A 25823-nucleotide genomic window follows, 5' to 3' on the forward strand; every position below is an offset into this window, starting at 1 on the left:
AGTCGCTACTTTTTTTGTGCGAGATGTTTATAAATGTCTTCTATACATTTTCATGGGGTATTTGTGTTTATTTTTCCGACTGTATTTAATTCTCTTTCCAAAAAACACGTTTGCATAAAGTGACAACACCGCATGGATAAATGGAAGGCAATTCAAAAATGTCCCTCATAAAACAAAAGTAGCGACTACCTCATAGTTGACATCGAGTATATGCCTAAAAAATAACGAGTGACGGCTCTTATTATATTTATCCTCTTTGACAACATGTTCTGTAGCTAGTTGCCGCTGGATGGGTCTCAATATTTACTATATAGTTTGGCAGCTTAAATTGAGATTATGTTGCGAATAGAGTGGAAGGCACTCGAATTCAGTGAAAGAGACACAGTAATGGAGTGGAATGAAGAACAGTTGCAAGAGCAGAGTTGCATTGGATTAATATAACTCCAATCATTGCATCAATATTAAAGATAAATTTAGAAAAAATAATTAAATACTTGAGAATAAGCAAACATTTTCTTTCAATTACTTTAATTAAGGTGTCCTAGATGCTATATATTCCAATATTATAACATTTTATGTCTGTTTAAAAATTTAATTTCAATTTCCGTAAGATTTCCGTAATATGGCCATTAGTTATGTTTGTGTGTGTGTGCAAATTTTGAGCGATCAGCTGTTAGTTGCGCTACTTAGTAAAGTTTACACTGATGGGTCTCCTAAGCACTATCTAAGTGATGATAAGCGTTTTTTATGCGCAAACGTAGACGTATATACGCGTAAAAAAACTGGTATATTGGCCAGGCTACGTATCTTTCAGGCTTTGTTGCAGAGCGTCGCCAGACAGATCTATCTTCTACCAAAGAGGATAAATACAATAAGATCCGTAACTCGTTATTTTTTAGGCATTTACTCGATGTATACTGAGAGGTAGTCGCTACTTTTTTTTTGGGCGAGATGTTTATAAATGTCTTCTATACATTTTCGTGTGGTATTTGTGTTTATTTTTCCCACTGTATTTAACTAACTTATTTAATTCTCTTTCCAAAAATCACAGTTGCACAAGGGACCTACACGGCATGGATAAATGCGAGACAATTAAAAATGTCCCTCAGAAAACATTCGGCATCAATTTTTTCAATTTCCAGCGAAATACTCGCTACAAAATAACGAGTGACGGCTCTTATTGTATTTATCCTCTTTGCTTCTACACAAAGTTTGTGGAATGTAAGGCGAGGCAAAAGTTATTAAGGCCCCTATTATGAGCATTATTCAATCTTCGACCATCGCTGGCTATCGAAAATCGAATTTGAAATTGTTATTATGACACCTCATCTCTGTCGAAATTTTCGTTGTGTATCTAATTTTCAAGCGAATAGAAATTTGTTGTCGACGCTGTATCGAATAGAAAAAGATTTGTTTAAAATGTAAGTTTTTTGTATTTATATTCTACTTTTTTACCACTTAGTAGTAATTTTCAACTATTTGAATTAATTTTATATAGGTCCAAGGTCGTGAGTACAAAAAAACAGCTTGAAAGACTGGTTTCAATTATGGGGATTAGATTGCTATATGGGGATTAGCAAGAGGAACTTGCACATTATAGAAATGCAACTTTGCTTGATGCAGCTCAGCCTCCTCGTAATTCAATTTTATCCATATTTCACAAATAAAATTTTCCAAGATATTCAACACCTCTGATAGTATCACAGACACAGTCTGCTGGGCAAGTTCGAGTGCGTTTTCGTTTCCAATGCTCAGTTGGTAGGATCACTGAGTACAAAATCGGAGAACTGTTACCAATTTTAGAATATTAGGAATAGACTTGGCTCTTGTGCATTGCTGCAGCAGTTCATCTGTACTGGACAACAACTCAATGAACGCTTTTTTGGACAGTCTGAAGTTTTAAATAAATCTATAAACAAAACTCATAATTTCAACAATTTAACAACTTATTTAGATCGCTACACTTACGTGATAGAATTCATTTCCAAAGGATTTGAAGCATCCCTCACCCGTCTTATTTTTCTGGCTAGATCCAGTAAGCTTTCCTCTTCATCTGACGAATCGTCAAACCACAATTCCATCGTAGTCGTACTTTTATTTTTAATATTTGCATTTAATAACTAGTTCGGATTTTGTTTATTTATTTTATTTTAATCGACAGGGTATTGGAAATGTGCTATTGTGAACTTTTTAGTTTATCGAAATTCACAATAACAGTTGCCTTCATCGAACGCGCATCATAAAAACGAATGAAAATTCGTTCGATCAGCTCTTTCCATCACAGTCGAAGATAGAATTTGTCTCATAATAGGGACTTAAGGGTGAAGTCAAAGCATCAAAGGGAAGCGTTGCAAAGGTTCAAAGTGAAACGGGTCTTAGTTTTATAAATAAAAAACGCACTTATTTTGTATTTGTGTATTTGCAAGCATTGGAGTAATCCAGTTTAGTCAGCTGGCCTCTTGAGATAACACGAGATGAGCTAGAGTCCTTTATATATTTAGGAATTTTGACCAAATTGTTCCTCCAAACTCCAAAGACGGATTTACATGAAACATTTCTTTGCGTAGCTTTGCTTCAAGGCTTTTATATCGGATAAGAGTTAAACGCCTAACGTGTTTTTCGCTTGAACGACCCACCCTTTTATGTAGGCAAGCCCGCCTTAATGGTACTCAGAATGTCTCAGATTTTATCAGGGTCGATGTCGATGAATTTTATCTTCTGTGCAGTGACCAAAGTGTGATACCTACACTTTATTTTCTTGGTACTTTCAATCCTATATTCGTACATGCCGTTCCGCCGTAAATCATTAGTTGGGACTGTGGTTGCGAAATATTCTAATGAATGGGCCTAAGCAGAAATGGTTAAAATTAATAAGAAACCTAGTTCGGTTCTCATTTATGCATCTTCACGTTTGCCTGTAAAGCTCCTTTTAGGGTTTCTGTGCCTATTTGGCATACATGTTTTATGTGATAACAGACACTAGTCAGTATTTTAACGCTCTGACTCGGCATGAAACACCTTGAAAACTTAAAAAGGAGCACAACGCAAACCGCAGGGAAATCTCGGCCTAAACTTCTTCCGAGGCTAAGTCCTTTGTTAAGGAAGGTGCAATGTTACCTACCTGTCTGATCATATCGTCGTTCTCGCTAGTTCATCCACACGATAGCTCTCATGTACACCTCTGTGACCTGGGACCTATATAATTGCTATGACACACCGAAAGGTCGGTTCTTTTAGTACAGTCGAATTGCCACAGATGTGAGAAAGCAGCCAGGTGCGGCCTTCTTTATGACTTCTCATTGTACGTTATAGACGACTTTGCAGGCCTTTACTAGAGTGAAAACCCTTTGAATAAGATATCATACTCCACATCGCCAATAGGTTTGGAGTTATCTGTAAAGACATCCATGGACTTAGAAACTTGCTGTCAAGAGAAAGGTCCGGTTTAGCTAAACTAGTTGAAATAAATTTTAGGCAATAGTTTCCGGAATATGATATAATATGGTCTTTAATTTCGTTGCAGGGCAACTGCATTCATCTTTCCGCATTACACCTTGATCGGAGTTTACCATTAGGGGGAGGTTGATTATAGTCTCCAGAGCTTTTGTGGGTGATTAGGGATCCCTTATACCCCACATTTTACAAACGGATGCTTTAGAAGCTTGAAGGAAGCTTTAGCGTTCCAATTCCTGGTCTCAACATGTTTATTTCCATATTGCTATCCTGAAATTTAAGGAAAGTCGAACAAGACTGCGCTCATGGCGCACGACCGGTTGAAAGCGCTTAACCCTTAACCTTAAAAACGTTCAATCCCCAGTGATTTTTTAAATGCCTTTTGACGCCTTATAACACCTGTTACAACAGATTGAAAAGAAAATAATGCCTACTATTCAAATAAAAGCAGAAGGCACGCCCACACTTTTACTTTTTTCAACACAATATATATTGAAATGGGTTCGATTTCGAATTCCGAAAGACATTATTTATGTTTTGGCGGCTGACTTCGATAAAGGAGGAAATTAGTTTTTGGTTACGAAGCAATCCGTACAAAAATACTAGTTTGCTCTAATACACAGGCGAGAGATGCACTGTGTAACTAATACTTTTTCAAATAAAATAAATTATTTACATTAATTTTTATGAAAAAGTAGTTTATTTGTGTCATCACTTCTTTCTTAGATCTATCTAGTTAATATTATTTTTTATTCTTTTGCGATCTATCAATTGCTTTGTTTTTAATATTTCATGAATTCAAGACCAAATATTAATTTCATAATTTTTTTTCATTTAAAAAAATAATTATTGAAAAATATCTGTCATTGAACTTATGAAGTATTATAAAAAAGTTGATTTGTTGTACAGTTTTATTATGATAATAATTTTTATATACATACATATTTTTGTAGCTAAATTGTTTGAGTTTTTATTTTTGTTTAATTTAACACAACTTATTGATACTAGGCCTAATAGTTATTTAATATGTACCTACTTAATTATATTTATAAATTTTTTTTACATTTCCGAAAAAACAATACACTTGGGCCCACTTGCAGAAGAAAAAGTTATCACTTTAGCGGATAGTTAATTTAAAAAATTGGTCAAAAATGTATGAGGAGTTAACTCATATCACGTTAACTCTGAGATAAAAAGATAATTTGTCCTTGTGCAAGTTGGCTCACATTTTTTTAACTAGCAAAATACATTGAGATGTGTCTATCTAAACTGTTTTTTATTATTTGATAGATGAGCAAAGTAACTTGCAAATACAGCTGATAAGTTCAGGGCCTAAGGAGATTTCTTTTTTTATTTAAGGATATGACATATTTCGAAATAGCGGTGCAGTGATAAAACAAATCGATTCAATTAGTAGCTGAGGCATCAACATATCAAAACTGCAATTAAAGACAACCTATTGGGTCTATCCTAGATCCGTAAAATAAATATTTCGCTGATTGCGAATAATTTTTTGTTCGATCTGCGCATCTACATTGTCAAATTCACTTCTGAACTATAAAATAACTCAATGCTATTAATGGAGACAGTCAAGCGCGTGACGTATTTTGAAAGGTGACGTCACGCTCAGAGAGCGGATTAGCATGTCGTTAACAGAAAATCTAAATCTTGTATATTCTTGGGACGAGAGTTTATCAGTCGTTTCGCAATATTTTTTAGAATAGAAATACATTTATATACCTATTAAAGATTGATATTCTTGCGGTCATTTTCACCATATTCGGTTAATGCTACCTGGCACTTTATTTGACAGATCTCGAAACGATTTCTGTAAAAGCTGACTGGCAAAATATCTGACAGAACAATGATCAATGATTTCTGTCAAATAAGGTGCCAGTTAGTATTAACCGGAGTTGGTAAAAACAGCCAGTGGTGCGATATTATTTGGATAGATATAAATATATGGGTGAACAGATCTATATTGATTTTTAATTACATACATATGGGGTATTCCATCCCATTTCGACCAATTTTGAACCCGACCCCTTTAGAATTGGTTGAAAGTTTTTCTTCTTTTTCTAGCTTACGAAAGATGTTTTTCAGAAGTTTTTCAAATTTTTTCATCCAACTCAAAAAAAGTTATGAATTTAAAAAAAAACACCGTTTTTTTTTCAAAATGCTATAACTTTTTCAAAACTTTACCGTTTGGTGTCTGTTTTTTTTTTAATTTGTTTTTAAATGTACTTTTCGGAAAAAATTCCAAAAAATTTTTAAAGTTTGTTTTTTTTTGTAATTTTTCAGCTTTTCGAGATTTTTCGAATTTCGCCCTTTTTTTCTCATAAAAAACTTCAATCAATTCTGCAATCATCCCCACTAATCCCGGAGTGGGCCGAGAATTTTCTTTTCTTTATTTAATTGAAAAAAAAAAACTCAAAAATTTTTTTTGTTTTTCCGAACAGTACATTTAAAAACATATTCAAAAAAAAAAATTATCCCAAACGGCCAATTTTTGAAAAAGTTATAGCATTTTGAAAAAAAAACACCGTTTTGCAACTCAAAATAAGTTTTAAATATTTTGAAAAAAAATGGTGTTTTTTTCAAAATGCTATAACTTTTTCAAAAATTGACCGTTTGAGATAATTTTTTTTAAGTATGTTTTTAAATGTACTTATCGGAAAAAATACAAAAAAAATTTTAAATTCTCGGCCCACTACGGGATTAGTGGGGATGATTGCAGAATTGACTGAAGTTTTTTTATGAGAAAAAAGGGCGAAATTCGAAAAATCTGGAAAAACTGAAAAATTACAAAAAAAAAACTTTAAAAATTTTTTTGAATTTTTTCCGAAAAGTACAATTAAAAACAAATTTAAAAAAAAAAGATCCAAACGGTCAATTTTTGCAAAAGTTATAGCATTTTGAAAACAAAAACGGTGTTTTTTTTAAATTCATAACTTTTTTTGAGTTGGATGAAAAAATTTGAAAAACTTCTGAAAAACGTCTTTCGTAAGCTAGAAAAAGAAGAAACACTTTCAGCCAATTCTAAAGGGGTCGGGTTCAAAATTGGTCGAAATGGGATGGAATACCCCATATACATTAAAAGGTGTATATTAAACATACTCACAATTGACAATTAAATTGAAGATACAGAAATTTGTCTAAGTTAAGCGAAAAAGATTTATAGTTCTTTTGTTTTTAAAAATAAAGGCTCATTATTTTAAATAGTCAATTATAATACATTTAATAGCTTTATTAATTTAATCTTATCCTACATAGCATATTTATATAAGAAACGTAAAAATCGCAGTGCACTTGTTGATTTGTTGTTGTTGTTGTTGTAGCGATAAGGTTGCTCCCCAAAGGCCTTGGGGAGTCTTATCGATGTGATGGTCCTTTGCCGGATAAAGATCCGGTACGCTCCGGTACCACAGCACCATTAATGTGCTAGCCCGACCATCTCGGGAACGATTTATGTGACCACATTAAACCTTCAGACCATTCCCCCTCCCCACCCCAAGTTCCATGAGGAGCTTGGGGTCACCAGAGCCTCGTCTGTTAGTGAAACAGGATTCGCCGCGGATAGGTGAGGTTGACATTTAGGTTTGGAGAAGCTATATATTGCGCTGGCAACCTGAAGGGTTGCGCTACACACCCCTTGAATCTGGTATTTTAGTCGCCTCTTACGACAGGCATACCTACCCCGGGTATATTCTTACTCCCTTACCCGCTGGGGGTCACTTGTTGATTTCTTTGGCTTCAGTTCGTTATTTACGGCCGGCATCAAATAGAACTTTAGGCAACACTTTAAGTTTGACAATTTAGAGCTTTAAAGCGAGAAGCACCAACGTTACAAGTTAACTGTTCACATTCACGAAATTCGTATGCTTTAACTTTATTTCCAAAATCAAACTTAAAGCGGGAGTCATTGGTGCCGTATGTCGTATCGCTGTAGTCGTATCCCTAAAGTAATCAGCTGTTTATCGTTACGACGGTTAACCAAAAACCAATTGGTTGGCTACGATACGGTTACGACCTTAGCGGCACCAATAATCGATTGCATTGATTCCCATAAGGTTGGTCGAATCAGCTGTTATAAGGTTACCGATACGGTTACCGATAAAGCACCAATGTCTGCATCTTTAATTTACGTAAGCTTCTATCTGACGCCGACTTTTCAAGTTATTTTTGAGCATAATACAATACAATAGCGGCCACCGTGGTGTGATGGTAGCGTGCTCCGCCTACCACACCTTATGCCCTGGGTTCACACACAGGGCAAAGCAACATCAAAATTTTAGAAATAAGGTTTTTCAATTAGAAGAAATTTTTTCTAAGTGTTTGGCAAGCGGTCCGGGTGTATTTCTGCCATGAAAAGCTCCCAGTAAAACTCATCTGCCTTGCAGATGCCGTTCGGAGTCGGCATAAAACATGTAGGTTCCGTCCGGCCAATTTGTAGGGAAAATCAAGAGGAGCACGACGCAAATTGGAAGAGAAGCTCGGCCTTAGATATCTTCGGAGGTTATCGCGCCTTACATTTATTTTATTTATTTTATAATACAATACAGTAATAATGAATATGCAGCTTTCAAAAGCGTATTGATTAAGTTTTACAAAGTTGCCGATTTTTTGTTTAATTTTTAAGATTAGGCAGTGTTTTTAAATACATATCACCGAAATTAGTATCCACATCATAGTGTACCTATACAAGTGTGTTCACTAAGCGATAAACGTCAAAACTACAAACAGCCTCGCTCACCTGATGGAAATCTCAGGTCTAGAGTCGCATTTTTGGTCTCAACGACAACATTTTTGTCTACCAATCGTCTCGACTTTTTCATTTTTTCAATCATTCGGGCATTCGGTAATGGTATCCATTTTGAATTTGCTGTTATTCCGAATCCAGCGAGTGCCTGTCAGAATGCTTGACAGATAAGTCAACACACTTGTACTTGTACACCAGGCATGCTTAACGAACGAAACGATATCATTTCGTTACGATAATCAACGTTAAATTAACGTTAATTTGGCGTTCTTAACGTTAATAAACGAAACGAAATGACTTCGTTTCGTTTATTAACGTTGATTATCGTAACGAAATGATATCGTTTCGTTCGTTAAGCATGCCTGTTGTACACTATGATCCACATCAAAACAAAAGCGAAAAGTCCATATCAAAAATGCTCAAAAAAACGTCTTTTTCTCTTTAAGTAGTCTCCACCTCTCAAGAAAACTCATATGTTTCTGCCACTTTTTCTAAAGATTTTTAGAAATAGTGCACAGAGGAGACCTGATTTTGCCAAGAACTAAGTGTGCGTCTTATATTCCAATAGAAACTACCCTGTAAAAACATAGTTGGTTAGATACCAGGTATAAATCACTATATACTCTTTTGTTTTTTATTAAATTTGCAATTGTTTTTGAGCACTAGTATTCTAGTTTCTCTTTCATTTAAGGGCATTTTTAATACATAATGCATTGCTGTGTCTGATTTCTGTGCCTTGCACGGAAGATATGTCACTTCATAGAGACCGGAGAGATAAAGAAAATGCAAAATTTTTTTCACCATTACTATTTCACTCAAAACAAAGATCACTAAATTTTTACTTGAACGTTTTTCTTTGATTTGGACACTAAGCTTAACAAACAATAATAATAGTTATAAAATAAAAAAACATAAAATTAGTTAAACTACTCATTTCATGACTTTCAAATTATGCTCCCTTATTGTAGGTACGAATTAGTAAAAAAATTTAAAACAATGGGACATACGCATAAAATTAGAAGATGCTTTTTTCAAAGAAATCATTTGAAACTATGAAAACTTAAGTAACTGGTTTGGTGGAGCGGACCCTCATCCAACAGAGCTGAAATCATGCTGTACTGCGTAATGAACTGGAGCTTCCTGCAAAATCCTTGTTGACGCTCAAGTTACAATGCTTGGTACATCGTCTCGTCCGTATTCTTAAGAAGTGAGGCACCCACGGCTACCTTTTCTGAGGATTCAAGGGGTTGTGTAGCGCAATATATAGCTTCTCCAACCCAATTGTCAACCTCACCTTCGAGCGGCGAATCTCGTTTCACTAACAGACGAGGCCCTGGCGACCCCAAGCTCCTCATCCAACTTGAGGGTGGGGAGGGAGGGATGGCCTGAAGGTCGCCATATAATGTGGCCATATAAATCGTTCCCTACATGGTCAGGCTAGCACCTTAATGGTCGGAGCGTATCGGATCTGCAACCGGCAAAGGACCATGACATCGATAACACTCCTCAAAACCTTTGGGGAGTAGCCTTATCGCTACAACAACAACAACAACAACAGCTAGTTATATACCTACTATCAAGCGCAGGCTCACGCGTTCCACAACATTGAACACTCGCCTTTACATGAACTTGTAAAGTAAGCTTCGGCTGTCCAAGCTAAATTCTTTACAATACATTATCCTTCGAACGAGTTTTAAGATAGGGCGCTTTCGAAACGACAGCCGGCGTATACAGTGGCATTAAACTCCGAACACAGCCATTCCAAGAACTGAAACCACTACTAGCACACTCTTTTTCGGCCATCGAAGGCATGTAGAGATACTACTCAGTTTGAGCAGTAGAGCTGAATTCGATTAGATTTTTTGGGGAATCAATTAAATCGAGTCGATAAAAATTGATTGCTACTTAATTGTTTGCAAAATTTTTAACGTTTAATTAAGCTCGCCAATTTCTTCCTGGTTTCGTTACCTGGGCTAATTGGCAACATCAAATGGTACCACATAATAAATATAATACTAAAATAGCATACTTTCTGTATTTTTTTTAAATTTATTTGTGGTAAATAAACCGACCTCGAGTTCCAAAAAGCATAGTATATAATTTTTTTCAACACATTACAGTTTTGTGCGCATCAAGTCTGCTTTCTCTTCACTTTTAGCTAAGAAATCAAACGGAGATAAACTCTTGTGAATAATCCTCTATAAATCTCTCATTATAGCTGATCTGATGTATGGGTCGGAATTATGGAACGTGTCTGAAGTCAATGGGTTTGCCCTTTGGAGTGTTTGAGGGAAAAGTCCTGCCGACAATTTAAGGTCCTCTTCGTGATTTCAACGGCGAAGTCATGTTATGAGAATGCATGAAGACGTTGCGGCAAAAAAATTATTCCTATAGGCCCCATATTTAGAAACAAACGAAAGGAGAGACTTCCGGCAACCAGACTTGATCTCCCTGTTGCTGTTGTTGTAGCGATTAGGTTGCTCCCCGAAGGCTTTGGGGAGTTATCGATGTGATGGTCCTTTGTCGGATACATATCCGATACGCTCCGGTAACACAGCACCATTAAGGTGCTGGCCCGACCATCTCGGGAACGATTTATATGGCCACATTGAACCTTCAGGCCATCCCTCCCTCCCCACCCCCAAGTTCCATGAGGAGCTTGGGGTCGCCAGAGCCTCGTCTGTTAGTGAAACGGGATTTGCCGCTCGAAGGTGAGGTTGACAATTGGGTTGGAGAAGCTATATATTGCGCTACACAACCCCTTGAACCCCATCTCCCTTTATGGTCGCAATTGGTGTCTGTTATGTCGAAACATAGATAGCTTCCCTTGATTCTTACGCAATGTCAGAATCTTCTGGGCGGCTAAGCGCCAATTGATGGTGATGATAAAATTTCTTCATATTTCTCCTTTCACTTAAAGCTACCAACACAATGGCTCATGTTCATTGCTTATGGTTCCAAATTAATTGAAAAACTATTTTATGTGGACCAGGAATATGCGCCAATGAAGCTAAATTAAAAAAAAAAAATTACAATAAATATATTTTTTACCCGTTTTTATAAAAAAATATGAAAATGTATTTACTGCTATTGTAATATGATCAAAACTTGGAAAGCTTAAAATATTGAACGATTCTAAAAATAATCGATTCTTCATTCCTTAAACAAGCATCGGTTGAATCGTTTAAAAATCGGATCGAAATCCAGCTCTATTGAGCAGTGTGTGGCCGGAAACATAAAAATCTCAGCTGCACTACTTGGCGTAATATTTTGGGGCTGACTACGAAAAAGGGCGAAACCATTTTTGCGCGTTTCTGTGTTAAAAAAACTTGGTTTGTTTCAACACTGAGAAAAAAACTGATCTTATCGTACATATGTTTGTCCTCGTATTCCAATGACACATGAACCAGATTCGGATAGAGATTTAACGCGCAAATGCAACAACAATGTGAACCATGTTCATGTTAAATCTCTATCGTATCTCGATCATGTGTCATTGGAACACGAGGTGTGTAATCGTTATGTTTTCGAACATATAATAAAATAAATATATTTGTATATCGTCAGTCAAATGCTTTTTCAAATTTATTAAATTTTTTTAAAAAAATTTACAGTTTAGATCATTGTGTACAAACAATCCACAAGGGCTCAGAGCTTTGCAAAATGTTTAAATATGTATGTTTTTGATTTTTAAAACAAGAGCTTCAAATTTTTTTTTTAATAAAGACTACTACAAATTTGAGTTTAATTGAGCTGCTAAAATCTACTACAATTATGAAAAATATATACATAAATATTCGTATAACTACCTCAATTTATAAAGCTCTAAATTTAGTTTTATTAACTTAAAATTCCAGCTTGCTTGCTTTCTTTTTGACATTATGCAGCATTTTAACATAAATACATACATATAATTAATATTAAAATTTAAGGCTAAGTTTTTAAGCTATGAAATCTTCGACATGGACATAAAAAAGTTATACACAAATAAAAATTTAATTTACAAAAGTTCAACTAAAATATTTTTATTTAAAGCTACTGCAATACATTTACAATTGAGTGTCTCATAATTAATTAATAATTAATAATTTAGAAAAGAAAATAATATAAAAAATAATTTTAAAGCATAATTTTAGGCGCGAACGTATAATTTACATACATACAAATATAACGAATTCGTTAGACGCTACTACAAATATGCCAAGGAATGAATATCACTTTTGAATTGATTTAGTAATTTTTTTCGTCTAAGTTATAATTACTTGTTTAAATTTTTTTTAAATGCTAATCTTATATAAATAGCTTTTATTATTCGTTTATCTATTTGTAACAATATAAAATTTATAATATCGCTGTAATCGTAGTGCTGTGTTGCGCTGCGCATTCGTGCCTTTTTCGTCGTACGAGCGCATGATTAATTAAACTAATTCCTCATTATTACCACTCAACTACACTCACAGCTATATACACAAAGTAGACATTATTTTGAGTATAATCATTGGTGGGCATATTAGAGGTGAATTTTTTTTTTTATTTCAAAAGCGTCTGACATAAAAGTGTAGTGTGTAAAGAGTCAATGATTGCAGTAATTTTTTTATTAGAGCACTTCTCTTACTTTCGCGCATTTGTTGTTGTTGTTGTTGCACCTTTCTCGAAACGCTGCGTCAACGATGCTATATTACCTGTTTTCACAATAGGCGCAGCGCGTGCTGGTCCCGTCGCTGCTAAACGCGCCCTAGCTAACGTACTGCTGCCGCTTACGTTAGAGGCTGGTGTAACTTTCTTTTGATTACTAAATGAAGGCTTCGCTGAAAGTGGTTTTGGTTTTGATATCGTAGCTGAGGGTGGCGCTGTACTATTGCTTGTAGTAGTTGCGTTGCCTGCGCGCGCTGCTATAGATGAACTAACAGTAGCGGGTGTTTTACTAAAACTCTTATTACGCGCTGCGCTTGTATTGCTGCTGCTGGGGAGGCGCGTGGTCGCGTTTGAACTCGTTTTACTTGCTGTTGCAGTATTTGAAGCGCTAGGCGTCTGCACTGCGCTTGTAGGCTTAAAACTAGAGAATGCTGTCGTTGGTGAGAGATCAGCGCGCGTTGGCGCTACACGCGCTACAGGTGCATTCACTGGCGTTGGACGCAAGTATGTAGGCACAGTTTGTGGTGCTGTTGTTGCGCTCACAGGCGCTTTTGTCACATCCGCTGGTGTTCCGCTTTTAACGCTTAGCGCGCCAGCTGTTGGTTTTGTTTGACTTGTTAAATCAGCCACTTTATTTTTCGCCTCAGCTGCATTGACTAGCGGCTTATCACCTTTGACAAGCGTTGAAGCGGTATATATTGAATCACCGTTACGCTTTTCTATCTCATTCACAATTTCCCCCAATAAACCCATATCGCTAGTTTCATTTACGAAATCGCTTCGTTTTACTGTTTGCGCTGCGGGCGGTATTTCATCAATGACTGAATAAATATTATCAGTTGAAGTTGGTGAGTCTGCTTCGCTCGTCTCACCTACCGTGCTAAGCGGCTGTTCAATGAACTCACAATCGTCATATGTATTCTCTACATTTGTTTTGGCAGTGGCGACAGGCAGCGCGTAGCCAGATGATGTTGTTGAATTTGTTTTCTTGAGTGGTGGTGGACGCGGCGGTGGACTTTTGGGACGCGTTGCCGCTGCCGCAGCTGCTACACTTTTGGGCCGCGCGCTACCTGGCGCATAACGCATTGAACTGAATGTCTGCACGTTGGTTTTCTTTGTTGGCGAGCGCATAGATTGCGCGCGTTTTACTAAATTCTTGGTCTCCTCCTCTTTGGGTGTTGTCTCTGAATCTGAATTGGATGATTCACCTTGTGGCGCTACTGGCATTGGCGCTGATATTTCGATATTTTTCAATTTCTCGCGATCAATGTAGGTTTTCTCTTTTAGCGGTGGTTTTTCGTCCTTTTTCAGAAAAGAAGCTATACGCCTTATGGTGCCGTCGCGTTTTATATTCAATTTGGGATCCGCGTGCAGCGGCACTGGCGGTGGTGGCGCTGGGCGCGGCAGTGAACCAGTTTGATTAGCACCAACGGCAGGCGGTAGCGGCGCAGCGCGCGTTGGTGACATTTCACCGCTTGATTGCTTCAATGGCAGCGTCAAGGTTGACGTCTCCAGCACTGGCATTGATATAATAGGGCGCGCATTTGAACCGGGATTTGGCGGTGGTAACGCAGGCGCATTTAGTTTGCCAGCAGGTGGCGGTGGCGCCCAACGATTTAGTTGCGGCGCATCTGTTGTTGTGCCTTTGATCAGTGGTGGTGGTGGCGCGGAACGTTGTGGTACACCACCGTTCATTGCTGTCGTGTCCTGCACTGTAGGTTGTACATAGGCGACATTGGGCGCATTGAAATTATTCGTTGGTGATGTTGTATCACTGAGTGGTCGCAATGTGAAACCTTTGAATTTGCCAAACATGCCATTGCCTTCAGTTGTGTCATTCGAGTCGTTGGGGGACTTTAATAACGCAGAGTTCATGTCGTCGGTACTACTGGGCGTTGATTTAGGCAGTGTATTTGCGCTACCACCACCACCACCGCCGCCACCGTTGTTGCCACCATTACCACCATGTGGTCCATGATCTGGGCGTGCAGGAGGTTGCTTAGCGGTGGCCGCTTTGATGCTGTAATATAGAGAGAGAGACAAAATTTGGTGAGTAAGTTATTAATGCAGTGGGATTAAAGTAGTGTGAGGGGAAAAGGCATTTAAATATTAATAAAAGTAGGTATACGTAGTTTTGTAGTAGCATGGTTTTTTGAATTATGATGAAGAAAATTTGTTAGGTATTAGTTTTATTAGGCAGCTTTTGTACGCTGATTTGCAAACCGAAATTCATATGCGCAACTTCTGATAAATGAAAAGGCGCCCACTGTTCAATATAAGCTTCTAGCTACAAGCTAAAATATTCAAAAAGCGTATGGTGTACCAATATGTTCTATCAACAGACGGTGTCCGAGTCCTTAATGACAAAATAATAAAGAACGAATCTGGCAGCAGAAAACGTCCGGTTATTTTCTAAACATACAAAAGTGCAATGATGTGCTGATAAAGCAGACCAAGTAGCGCGGTCATTTTCAATCTCGACTCCCAACTACGTTCTCGTTTGTGTGGTAAACAACAAATGTGGCAGGATCGCGGCAGAGGAAGAGGAAACCCGGAAGGCCCACTTCTGACATAAACGCTCATCGATGTCTGTTCACTATGGGATGAATTCGCAAGCGGGTGTCTGTCCTGGATTAACCGCCTCACTATACAAATGTGTCATCATACAAATGTCTAGTCCAATATCCGTTCTATATGTTGGGCTTGGGGCGCGCCACATTAAAATTACTTCTAATGAAAAATCAAACCACGCCTCCACCATGTACTGTCGTTCACGGATTTCAGCATGCATTAGGACGCGATCGGTATCAAGGCGAAGTTATTAAATATCAAATTTATCGCGGCGCACGTGGATAAGTGAATAAGGACCCTTTTAAAATAAGCTTGGCGAGTTTACGCTAGTGGGAAAGGAAGGGATCTTTAGTCGTACAACAAAACCATTGATTTAGTGAGTACCTGCCGACGTCGGCTTTACCTCACGATGCGCCAATACACACGTGTCTAAGGAACGCTTGACCATACAAGGATCGCTTACTAATACCGATTGATTATGTACGAATTATCTTAGTGGGTAGAGCAGTCGGTTCCGCACAATCTTATGTGCTGCGAAGAAAGTGTACGTAGTGCCACAAGGACGAAAGAAATGTGAGGTTAGATGGGCGAGAGAAAGACGCCTTCCTTGCCGAAGCAAAAGTAAGGTTGGAAGGCGTTAGTGCCAAAAGTTTTAATGCTGGCTGATGCAAACAAAGCTCGAAATTCTAACAGAAAATCGGTGATTGACGGAAGATTTCAAGACCTAGACAGGTTCCTACAGGATATTCTTAGGCCATGGGGGAATATTTCTCATTGCCAGATAGCGAGGAAGATGATGGGCCCGATTCCTCAGTCGTCACTTTGACGAAGTGAAAATGGCAAAAGTGAACGTATAACCGCTCTAGCCAAATGGCATGAGTAGCTAATTTGAAAAGTCTCTCACCATACGTGCTCAGATGTATGTATGTCTTGCGATCATGGGATAGAGAATATGGGATTGCCTTTTGGAATATTTTTCGAAGGGCAAACAAAAATGTCCAAATCCAGTCCATCAATAAGATTAGTTGACAGCGAAATCAACATTATCCAAATAAAAATTGATTAAATTGGTAGTAGAGGTCTATTCATTATATGTGACCTGGAATCATGAAACGACCCTATTGTGGGAAAATACCGTTCTTCACGTTTTGAGTGATTCTTATACGAAATTTAACTCTTTCTTTCCAATGGAACAAACCGAAGTTTTCTATCTTTCTTAGTTTTTTTCACAAATCGCATTTAAAGCCAAATCGGACAACAAATACCATTTTTTTAAATATTTCGATCCATGAGCCACCTTTCGGATTTTTTCTTATTATTGTATTGTCATCGGGTTCTGCACTACATTCTAAGTTTCAAGCTTGTAGCTTATCGGGACGTTAATAAAATTTTAATTACAAAATTCGTTCACAACGACCAGCCGCTACACAGAGTAAAAAAAAACAAAAACTTTGAACGCGTTTTTCTTGAAAACTTGTTTTCGCACAATAGGGACCTCATGCAATAGCAAAAAATATATGCAAGTTATATTAGTTGTAATTAGTCTGTTAGCTATATAAGATAAAATGAAAATTTGAAAAATTAAAAGTACACATACCACATCCAGTTGTACATGAAAGTTTAGCAGCCAGTGCATAATCTATTATTGACTAGGACGTAAACTTGCTTGTTAACCAACACCACAGAACTCATTTGCTTCACAACAAAAAATAGCTACAATCATGCAATCTAAGCAAACAAACAATACATACATACAAAGTTACAGATACAAAAATAAAAATTTATATAAAGGAGCTTAGGATTTTGTGCAAACGACCTAGCATCATTGCATTGTAAGCTTCCGAAGCATATTTTTTACAGTACACTAGCAAAATACACGGCTTTGCATTTGCTAAGTCAGTGCAAAAACGTAACATCGAGAACCACAGGTTATTTTTTCAATATTAAATAGCAAATTATCAAATTTCAAAACAAAACAAAAAAAAAAATTATATATATATAGCTTACATTTGATATAGCAGCGTTTTCCAATTCAAATACACAAAATCTTGAACTCCCTTAATGTAAGTTAAGTTTGTTAATAAAATTTAAATTAAAAACAACACAAATAAAAACAATAAGCACACATTTTATTTAAATAAAAGTACATAATAAATTAGGTTAATACTTAAATTACATGCACAATAGTAATTTCGCTTATATAAAAATTGAAAAGTTAAGAATTTAAATGTGGAATCAAAAGATGTTTTTATGTAAAGTGTTAAAAGATTGAAACCGATAAGCACAACTTCGAGTATTTTGAGCTTGACAATTACATTCCTAATTTTGCTTAGTTAAATTTGTTTAAAACACTGAACTGGTCACGTGTGGCAGGGTCGATAAAGATCTGTCGATCGCTTAACCGATTTTGGATCGGTTCACGATTACTATTTTTTTCTTAAATATAGAAATTATGGATTTCGGGACTGCTTGAGAAACGTGTTCTGGGAATTTTGAATTCTGAGATATCAGCCTATCTCGGCTGTCGTTTATTTCGGAAAGCTTTTGAAAAATTTCCTATTTTAAAATTTATTTTAAAAAGACTTAGGTTAGGTTGAACCGGCCGGTCAACAACGACCTCACCTAGACTGATTGTGTCCATAGTGTTACCAGAATTTGTTTAACAACCAAACATTACAGCTTACTATCTAGTCATCGAGTGGGGGTCTATGATTATGTTGTTGACTTAGTCTTAATTTAGTATATATGTTGACCTAAATTTTAATTGAGCTGGACTAATTTGAAACTAAATGTCATATGTACGAAAAATATTAGCAGAAGATTACTTTCTATTACTAATATAAGCAAAACGTTAAAACTAACAACTTAAGTAGTGTGTTTGTGATTATGGTATAAACTTAAGAAATAAACCTACTTACTATTCCTTACAGACCAAAATATTTACTAGATAAAAGTTCAAATAAAAGTCAGTTATAGGTGTTTACATTGAGCGGCAACAACGTTTTAAAAATATTAGCAACATGCGCGTACATCCAAAATAAATTTAAGTCGCATTTTTAAGTTTTAGGGATGTATTAATATTTTTTTCTTGAGACAACAAAATATTCCTCGAAGACACTGACAGCAAACATTCCAAAGCGCAATTAAATTAAAAATCAGCAACAGCATTAAACTTTTTCAAAATTCATAAGTCTTAATAGGGTCGTAATTATGTATGTACACCAAACATATAGGGTAAACTGGAGTACATTTGACTTTTGACTTTTCGACACCAGTCAGCTAATTAAGTAGTCAGTTACATTTTTACACTAAAACGCTTTAGGAGCTTAATTTGTGAGCGATTTGAGTTTTTTATAGACTCTTAAATGTCCAGACATAAAAAGATTGATTCTGTCTTAACTTTGAAAACTGCAAACTTGCAAAACAGTTTGACTAAAAACTTTTTAACATATGTCTTTGAAAAAGTAAAGGCGCTTCTTAGCAGGGGAGCATATGATAAAATGGATCATCTCAAACATTGTTATGAAATGGAAGATAGATAGTATATATAGGAGCAGCACGTTTCCAGCAGGATTCCTTGGTAAGTTTTTTTTAAAAGGGTGTATGTTATAACTAAATATACTAAAATATGGCTTCGAGTACAGAAATTTTTGGAATTTTTTTGAGTAGAAGCCGAGGTTGATCTCAATATTTTTTTAAAACACTATTTTCCCAAGCAAGAAGAATGCTACGAGTATGCTAGTAAGGAAAGAAAGGAATCCCGCCTTTAGGAGTACTTGAAGTTATGAAAATTGTGGCTGCGCGATGAAGCTGATGAAGATTTCCTGTCATTGGCTTAAATTGTGCTACCTCTTGAAGACAAGCCGCCTTTGTGTGGTGGTAGCGCGCTCCGCCTCCTACACCGATGGTCCTGGGTTCAATTCCCAGGCAAAGTAACATTATTACATATCTTTGAAGGACTTTAGACTAACCAGTATCTCATCGTTTCACCTAAAAACGTTTGAGCACCTTACTTATTTTTACGTTCGCTACAGAAATACTTGAAAATCAAGGGAAACAGATTTTCATTCGTTTATGAAGCAAACAGAGGGCGCCCCGGATCTGGGTGCTTTTATAGACAGAGAAGAGGCGTTTAACTATGTCTTGCTCGGTGCCATCGAAACACTATAGATTCATTCAGTCTATGTGAGGTCCTCACGGCTCAGCCAGTTCAAAGCAGTTGCAAACTTCATGGACATTTTTTCTTAAAATATTGAAAATCAAAAAAGAGGAATTTACTTGACCCAATTTTATAAAAATTGTCACTGGTTTTTTCCTGTTCGCTGCTGCACGTGCCTGAAAGAAGACCCACTTTTGTCCATATATCCACATTCTGTATAGAAGAATGTAGCTGCTTAAAGCTTTCCCCCTGTTACTCAAAATAAAAAAATTAAGCTTTCGTGTATCAAAATTCATTTTTAAATGCGCTGCGCTCTATTATATCTTAAAATTCCAGTAATTGCCTGCCGTGAAACAATATTATTTGTTGAAATATTTCAATTTTATTTCGAGAAATATTCTCACAAAAAACTGGTGCCAAATGTTCCCCATTTTACCCTATGTTTTTGTAACTATGCCTTGCAAGCTCAGCTTAAGCAAATACTTTTTCACTCGCTATTGTTTCTCTTGCAATTCTCAATATCTTTTAAATTTCCATTACTTTGCTTGATAAAAGCGTTCTGACTTTGATTATCCAAAACATAAACACACCTAGCAGAATCACCACTGGCTATATATTGAGCGCCATCGCATAATGCATTTGGATTTGTGGTGGATTGTAAACGAATATCCGTTATTTCTAGCTTACGACGCAGAGTATTATTTTGACTATTCGGCGGTGAATTGGTCTTCGAGCTATCGCCACTCGAGTGTTGTTGATTGGAACGCGCATTCAGATGTGTTGTTGTCGTATTCGAGGTGTGTGGTGGTGTTGTTGTTATATTAGAGAGTGTTTTTGTTGGCACTGCTGGTGGATTTTTCAATCTACGTTTAAGTGTTGTTATTGGTGTTGTTGAATAAATATTATTATCACTTGTAGTTGGAATTGTTGGTATTTTTGTTGGTGTTGCTGCTGACTTTTTCTTATTTAAACTAGTATTTTGTGTAATATTTTGTTTAATATCCGCCACCGAAATAATTTTTTGATTAGGTACAACACAATTAAAATTATCGTTAGTTTTACTTTTGGTTAAACATAAATTATTATGAATACGCGCTATATTATTAGTGGAAGCGCTATGGCTAATAAGCATTTGATTTGGATTGGTTGTTGTTGTTGTAGTAATAGTAGTAGTACTAGATGGTGTTGTTCTGGGTGATGGTGGACTAGTAGTAATTGTGCTATTTGTGTTGTATACATGCCCTAATGTGCTTGTGTTGAGTGTATTTGAACGTTTAAGCAGAATAGGGCGCTTAGAAATGCAGGACCCTAATGTTGTGCCTTTTAGTTTTTTAATTGCGCTCGCAGACGATGCACAAGATGCATTTGAAGAAGAAGATAAATTAGATGAGGTATTGTTGTTGGAAGAATGGGATGGAGTAGTTGTATTGCTAGTGGATGTGCTAAATGAGCAAACCGACTTATGCGGTGTGGATACATACATATTTTCGGCCAATTTGCCACCAAAGAAGAAACGACGATTTCGTATGTAATAGGTGAGCCAAAGTAGGAACAGCATGAACGGTATAACGCCAAAGAAGAAGATGTACATAAAGTTCTGGAATGCTTCATGACCTGTAGATGGAAAAAGGAAAAGAAAATATTGATTATTATGTATGTACATATATATATTAGGGTGGTCCCTTTAAATCCATTTAACGATATTTTCCAGTCCCACACATTTCACACGGCAATACCCAAGTCCAAAATATCACGTATAAATTTTAGTCCCTTATGGAGAGGAATTAAGGTTGTTGCACAGGGGACAACGTTAAGTTAAAATTTTAATATATCGATTCTTCATACAGCAATCCGAGCTTGGGTTCCTGTACAACATGCCTTAACAATTTTTACTGGTGGCCAACATTTCTGGCGATATTGCCAACTAGTGTAATATCGATTTTGAGTACTTAGAACAAAAAAAATCATTTTTAATTTTTGAAGTCTCCATAGAGCAATCTTAGCTTTGACCACCCCTCAACCATCTCCAATCGGGACCAAAATTCACGTGTGATGTTTTTGGCTGAGGTATTACCGTCTGAAAGGGCGAGAACGGAACACATCTTTTATTTGATTTATAAGGACCACCCTAATGTATACAAATCGAGAAATATAATATTTACAACTAAACTGCAGAGAACAAGTTGATTACTTACTAATAAAAACAAAATTTATCAAACAATATTTTTTGATGAAAAAATCAGTTTGCGTGTTTGTTCGCTGTGAACCATTAAACGCAGCGTGCTGTATACATTTTCATCTATCAGTTCAACAAAACGGATTCATCCTTTTTTTAAATCATATTCTTCTTTTAAAACTTTTAATGCATTTTCGTATGTTTGTATTTATATATACAAATATATTATAAGAGGTCGTCTTGAAGACAAGAGCTTGCCGCAGACACCAGCGCAGGTATCACCGTGCAGAGAGTGGAGCAGCGACAGCCAGCACAACATAACCAACCCTCCAGCGTACCATATCGGCAGCAATCCGGAAGGCCCTTAGCAGCCCTACTAGTACTGATTTGCCCATACCAACTGGTGAGTACCAACCTCTCAGATATCTAGTGGTCCTTGGTCGCCATTGATGAAACCAGCCTCTTAATAATAAAATTACACATACATAACGTATATCCCCCCAAGTATATTTGGAGGCTCCCGCTAAATACAAAGTTTTCCCGCCAAATACATAATTTTCCCGACCCCCCGAGGACTGGCCAACACCAACGGCCAGAAATATTGTACCCCCCGAACTTCGCCGAGTCGAATCACTGCATGCAGCGGAAGAGTCAGAAGACTTCTTGGAACGGTTCTCCTCCTATCCCCGTGCCCTACGCGTAACAGCGTACGTGTTGAAATTTGTAACTCGGCTTAGAAATGCTGTAGGAGGCAATCGTACCCCTAACGATCCCGCCCTCTCTTACGCCGACGTCATCCGTCTGCTGAGCTTGACTCAGTCGAGGTTCTTCGCTTCCGAAAGAACCTCCCTCGAAAATTCAAAACCAATCGGAAAGCGAAGTCCCCTACTGGCACTTGACCCCTTCCTGGATACAAACGGGATTCTCCGTGCCAACGGAAGATTAGTAAACGCCGACATGACCTACAATGAATGTCATCCCATCATTCTCCCGGAAAAGGCTCGATTTACTTCGCTCTATATAAGGTTTCTACATGAGAGCTTCCTCCATGCGGACCTCCGCCTCCTGCAACAAGCTCTGAGGCAGGAATTCTATACCCCCCGACTCAAACCTCAGCTGAAAAAATGTATTTTCCAATGTAAAGTCTGCACCATCCATAATCGATAAACGCAATCCCAAATAATGGCAGCTTTACCCCCCGAACGATGCACTTTCGCGCCCCCCTTCACTACTACTGGCGTAGACTTCGCCGGTCCGTTCCTAATAAAAGCTTCGATGCTCCGATCTCAAACACTCGTAAAAGGCTATGTGGCCGTTTTCGTTTGCTTCACCACCAAAGCGATCCATTTGGAATTGTGTTCGGATCTCATCAGTAAGGCTTTTCTCGCTGCCTTCGCCCGGTTTGTAGGGCGTCGAGGGTACCCGAAACAAATGATGAGCGACAACGGTACAACATTCATTGGTGCTAAGCGAGCTACCGAAGTAGAGTTCGTGACCTTCCTCAACGAAGTCTCGACAGATATTGTCCAAAAGTATGCGCCACAAGGCATCGATTGGAAATTTATACCCCCCGGCGCACCCCACATGGGCGGATTATGGGAATCTGCCGTCAAAAGCTTTTAAACCCATCTTAAAAGGGTCGCCGGAACACACAGCTTCACCTTTGAAGAATTCTCGACTCTATTAATTCGTATCGAGGCCGTTCTCAATTCTCGTCCTATCTCCCCGCTTTCTCAGGACCCAGCGGATCTCACCGCCCTCACACCCGGCCACTTTCTCCGAGGCGCACCCATTCTCGCCATCCCCGAGCCGAACTATGAACACCTCTCTTTGATCAACCGTTGGGAACGGTTGAAAGTTTTACATCACCAATTCAGCAAGCGCTGGAAGAATGACTATCTCATGGAGTTACACAAGCGTTATCGAAGGCAAACCGCTCAGCCTCCCCCTAAAATCGGCGATCTAGTCGTCATCAAGGAAGACAACCTACCCCCTACCGAATGGCGCCTAGGACGCGTGGAAGACACCCATCTAGGAAGAGACGGCCATATCCGAGTAGTCGATGTACGCACCCAGAATGGCGTTCTCACCAGGCCGCTGACAAAATTGTGCTTCCTGCCACCACCAGAGCCCGACTCAGATCACCATAGTTCCCTATCATCGCCCGAACCAACTACAGTCCACTAAGCTTACCTATCGACACTATTTCAGAACCCAACTGAATCATCCCGTGTCTCTCACAGGCAGTCCCTAACTCGACGCGTCTTCTCAGGCGTAAAACTAACATACGTCTATATGCTCCCTTCGGTTCCAACACCCCGACGCTCGCTGTCATCGCAAGTGGTTGTGCCCGTGGCCCACTCGCAACGTAACGAGGCAGTGTCGGATTATCGAAAATGCCGATTGTGCATGCGGCATCACGCACTCCTGAGGTGCCCTGTCTTCGCAACTATGCAGCCGCAACAACGTACGTTAATCGCTAGGGCACACCAGTACTGTCTCAATTGTTTGGCGCTGTCCCATCGCACCAACGAGTGCACGTCCACCGAACGCTGTCGGGTCTGCGGGCATCCTCACCATACATTGCTACACCGGGAAACCGGAGGTCGCCAGCCGCCGTACGTCGTACCATCACAACAGGCAACTCGTTCACAACCACGTCATCCGGAGCAGCGCCGTCCCGATCCCGCCGTTCAACATCGCACTGCTCGTCGTCGTCAACAATCTAATGGGCGCGCACCACCCACGCATCCAACCCCGCGACCTAGCGTCGGAGACCGTACCATCCGGTGCACTGCCACCGGCTTACGCACATCCATGTATAAAAAAAAGGTTGGAAAGATCCTGATCCAGGAAGCAGTACGCGCCTTGCAGGAGCTGAAACAGACATTAGGCGCTTAGTGCGCCTAGGCGGCCCAGGATGTTTACGCGGTGTAGGCTGTCACCCGTCCCATCCCCCTCCTTTTCTATATGTATATCTATGAATTTATATACATCCCATCTCTTGTATTGTATTCGACTATATTGAATTATATTATATTGAATAACCCCCAAAATCAATGCATGGCATTTACCCTTAAATTCCCTATTGGGAATCCTCATGTCCGTGTGGCAGCCTCCACCGCGCAAAATCCACCCAATCGAATTCGCCGCAAGTACAGGATGGCGATCTGGCATGATCGCCACCTGTCAGAAAACCACCACCTTTTGGGTATTGAAATTATTGTCATTTGTGCAGAAATCAAAAATCCTGTTTTTTTTCCTGTGCTGCAAAAAAAATTATTATAATTTTGAAGAAGCTTCGCGGTTTCCTAATTTTTTATGATATTGTGAAAAAGTCGCCTTTGTATGCAAATCAAACTCTCTGACTCTTCCTGAGTTTGTAACATAATCATTATACCTTTTTTCTGAAAACGCATCGCCAAACGCGCGTGAACACAACAAAAGTAAATATTTAGCCGCCCGCGGATTAAGTTTGGTTTTGATTGTCGAGTAGAGACAAATCAGTGCAAGCATATTTCAAAAAACTCGCTCGTTGAATCTTTAAATATCTATCTCTATAAATAAAGTTGTAGCACATATTGTGTGAAGCTGAGCTTCGCGAGCAAAACTAAAGCGATTTCAATACCTAGAAGAGTAATTGTATAAGGAACAAATTTTATAAAGTTAAGCGCAATACGCCATAAAGTGAAACGAGCTGGTCGATTCGTGCATAACCAACTCAAGATTTTACATTGAATTTGTGAACATTAAAAGAAACCCAATTGTTTCATTCGAATAGAGTGTGAATATCGTTTGTGTACACTCGTATTGCCCAATTTCATCAAGCCACCTTTTGCGTTTGCATCCTTATTGTAAGGTGACTGCGGTATAGATATTCTCCCCAGGAGCGCCATTTCCGTCGTCTTGAAGACAAGAGCTTGCCGCAGACACCAGCGCAGGTATCACCGTGCAGAGAGTGGAGCAGCGACAGCCAGCACAACATAACCAACCCTCCAGCGTACCATATCGGCAGCAATCCGGAAGGCCCTTAGCAGCCCTACTAGTACTGATTTGCCCATACCAACTGG

The 25823-nt window shown here is 38.3% G+C and overlaps 1 protein-coding gene across 1 annotated transcript in view; it reads right to left on the minus strand.

The window, feature by feature from the left end:
• Positions 1 to 11764: 11764 nt before the first annotated feature.
• Meltrin (meltrin) overlaps positions 11765 to 25823 on the minus strand; it is a 251594-nt gene continuing 237535 nt past the window's right edge. Inside the window, exons 10-11 of the mRNA XM_067760626.1 lie at positions 21059 to 21191; positions 11765 to 14867 (exon numbers count right to left, since the gene is read on the minus strand). Of these exons, the coding sequence (XP_067616727.1) occupies positions 12824 to 14867; positions 21059 to 21191 (2177 nt within the window). The 3' untranslated portion in view covers positions 11765 to 12823. The remainder of the gene's footprint in view (positions 14868 to 21058; positions 21192 to 25823) is intronic.

This window comes from Eurosta solidaginis, chromosome 1 (assembly GCF_040869045.1).
Source record: "Eurosta solidaginis isolate ZX-2024a chromosome 1, ASM4086904v1, whole genome shotgun sequence".
NCBI lineage: Eukaryota > Metazoa > Arthropoda > Insecta > Diptera > Tephritidae > Eurosta > Eurosta solidaginis.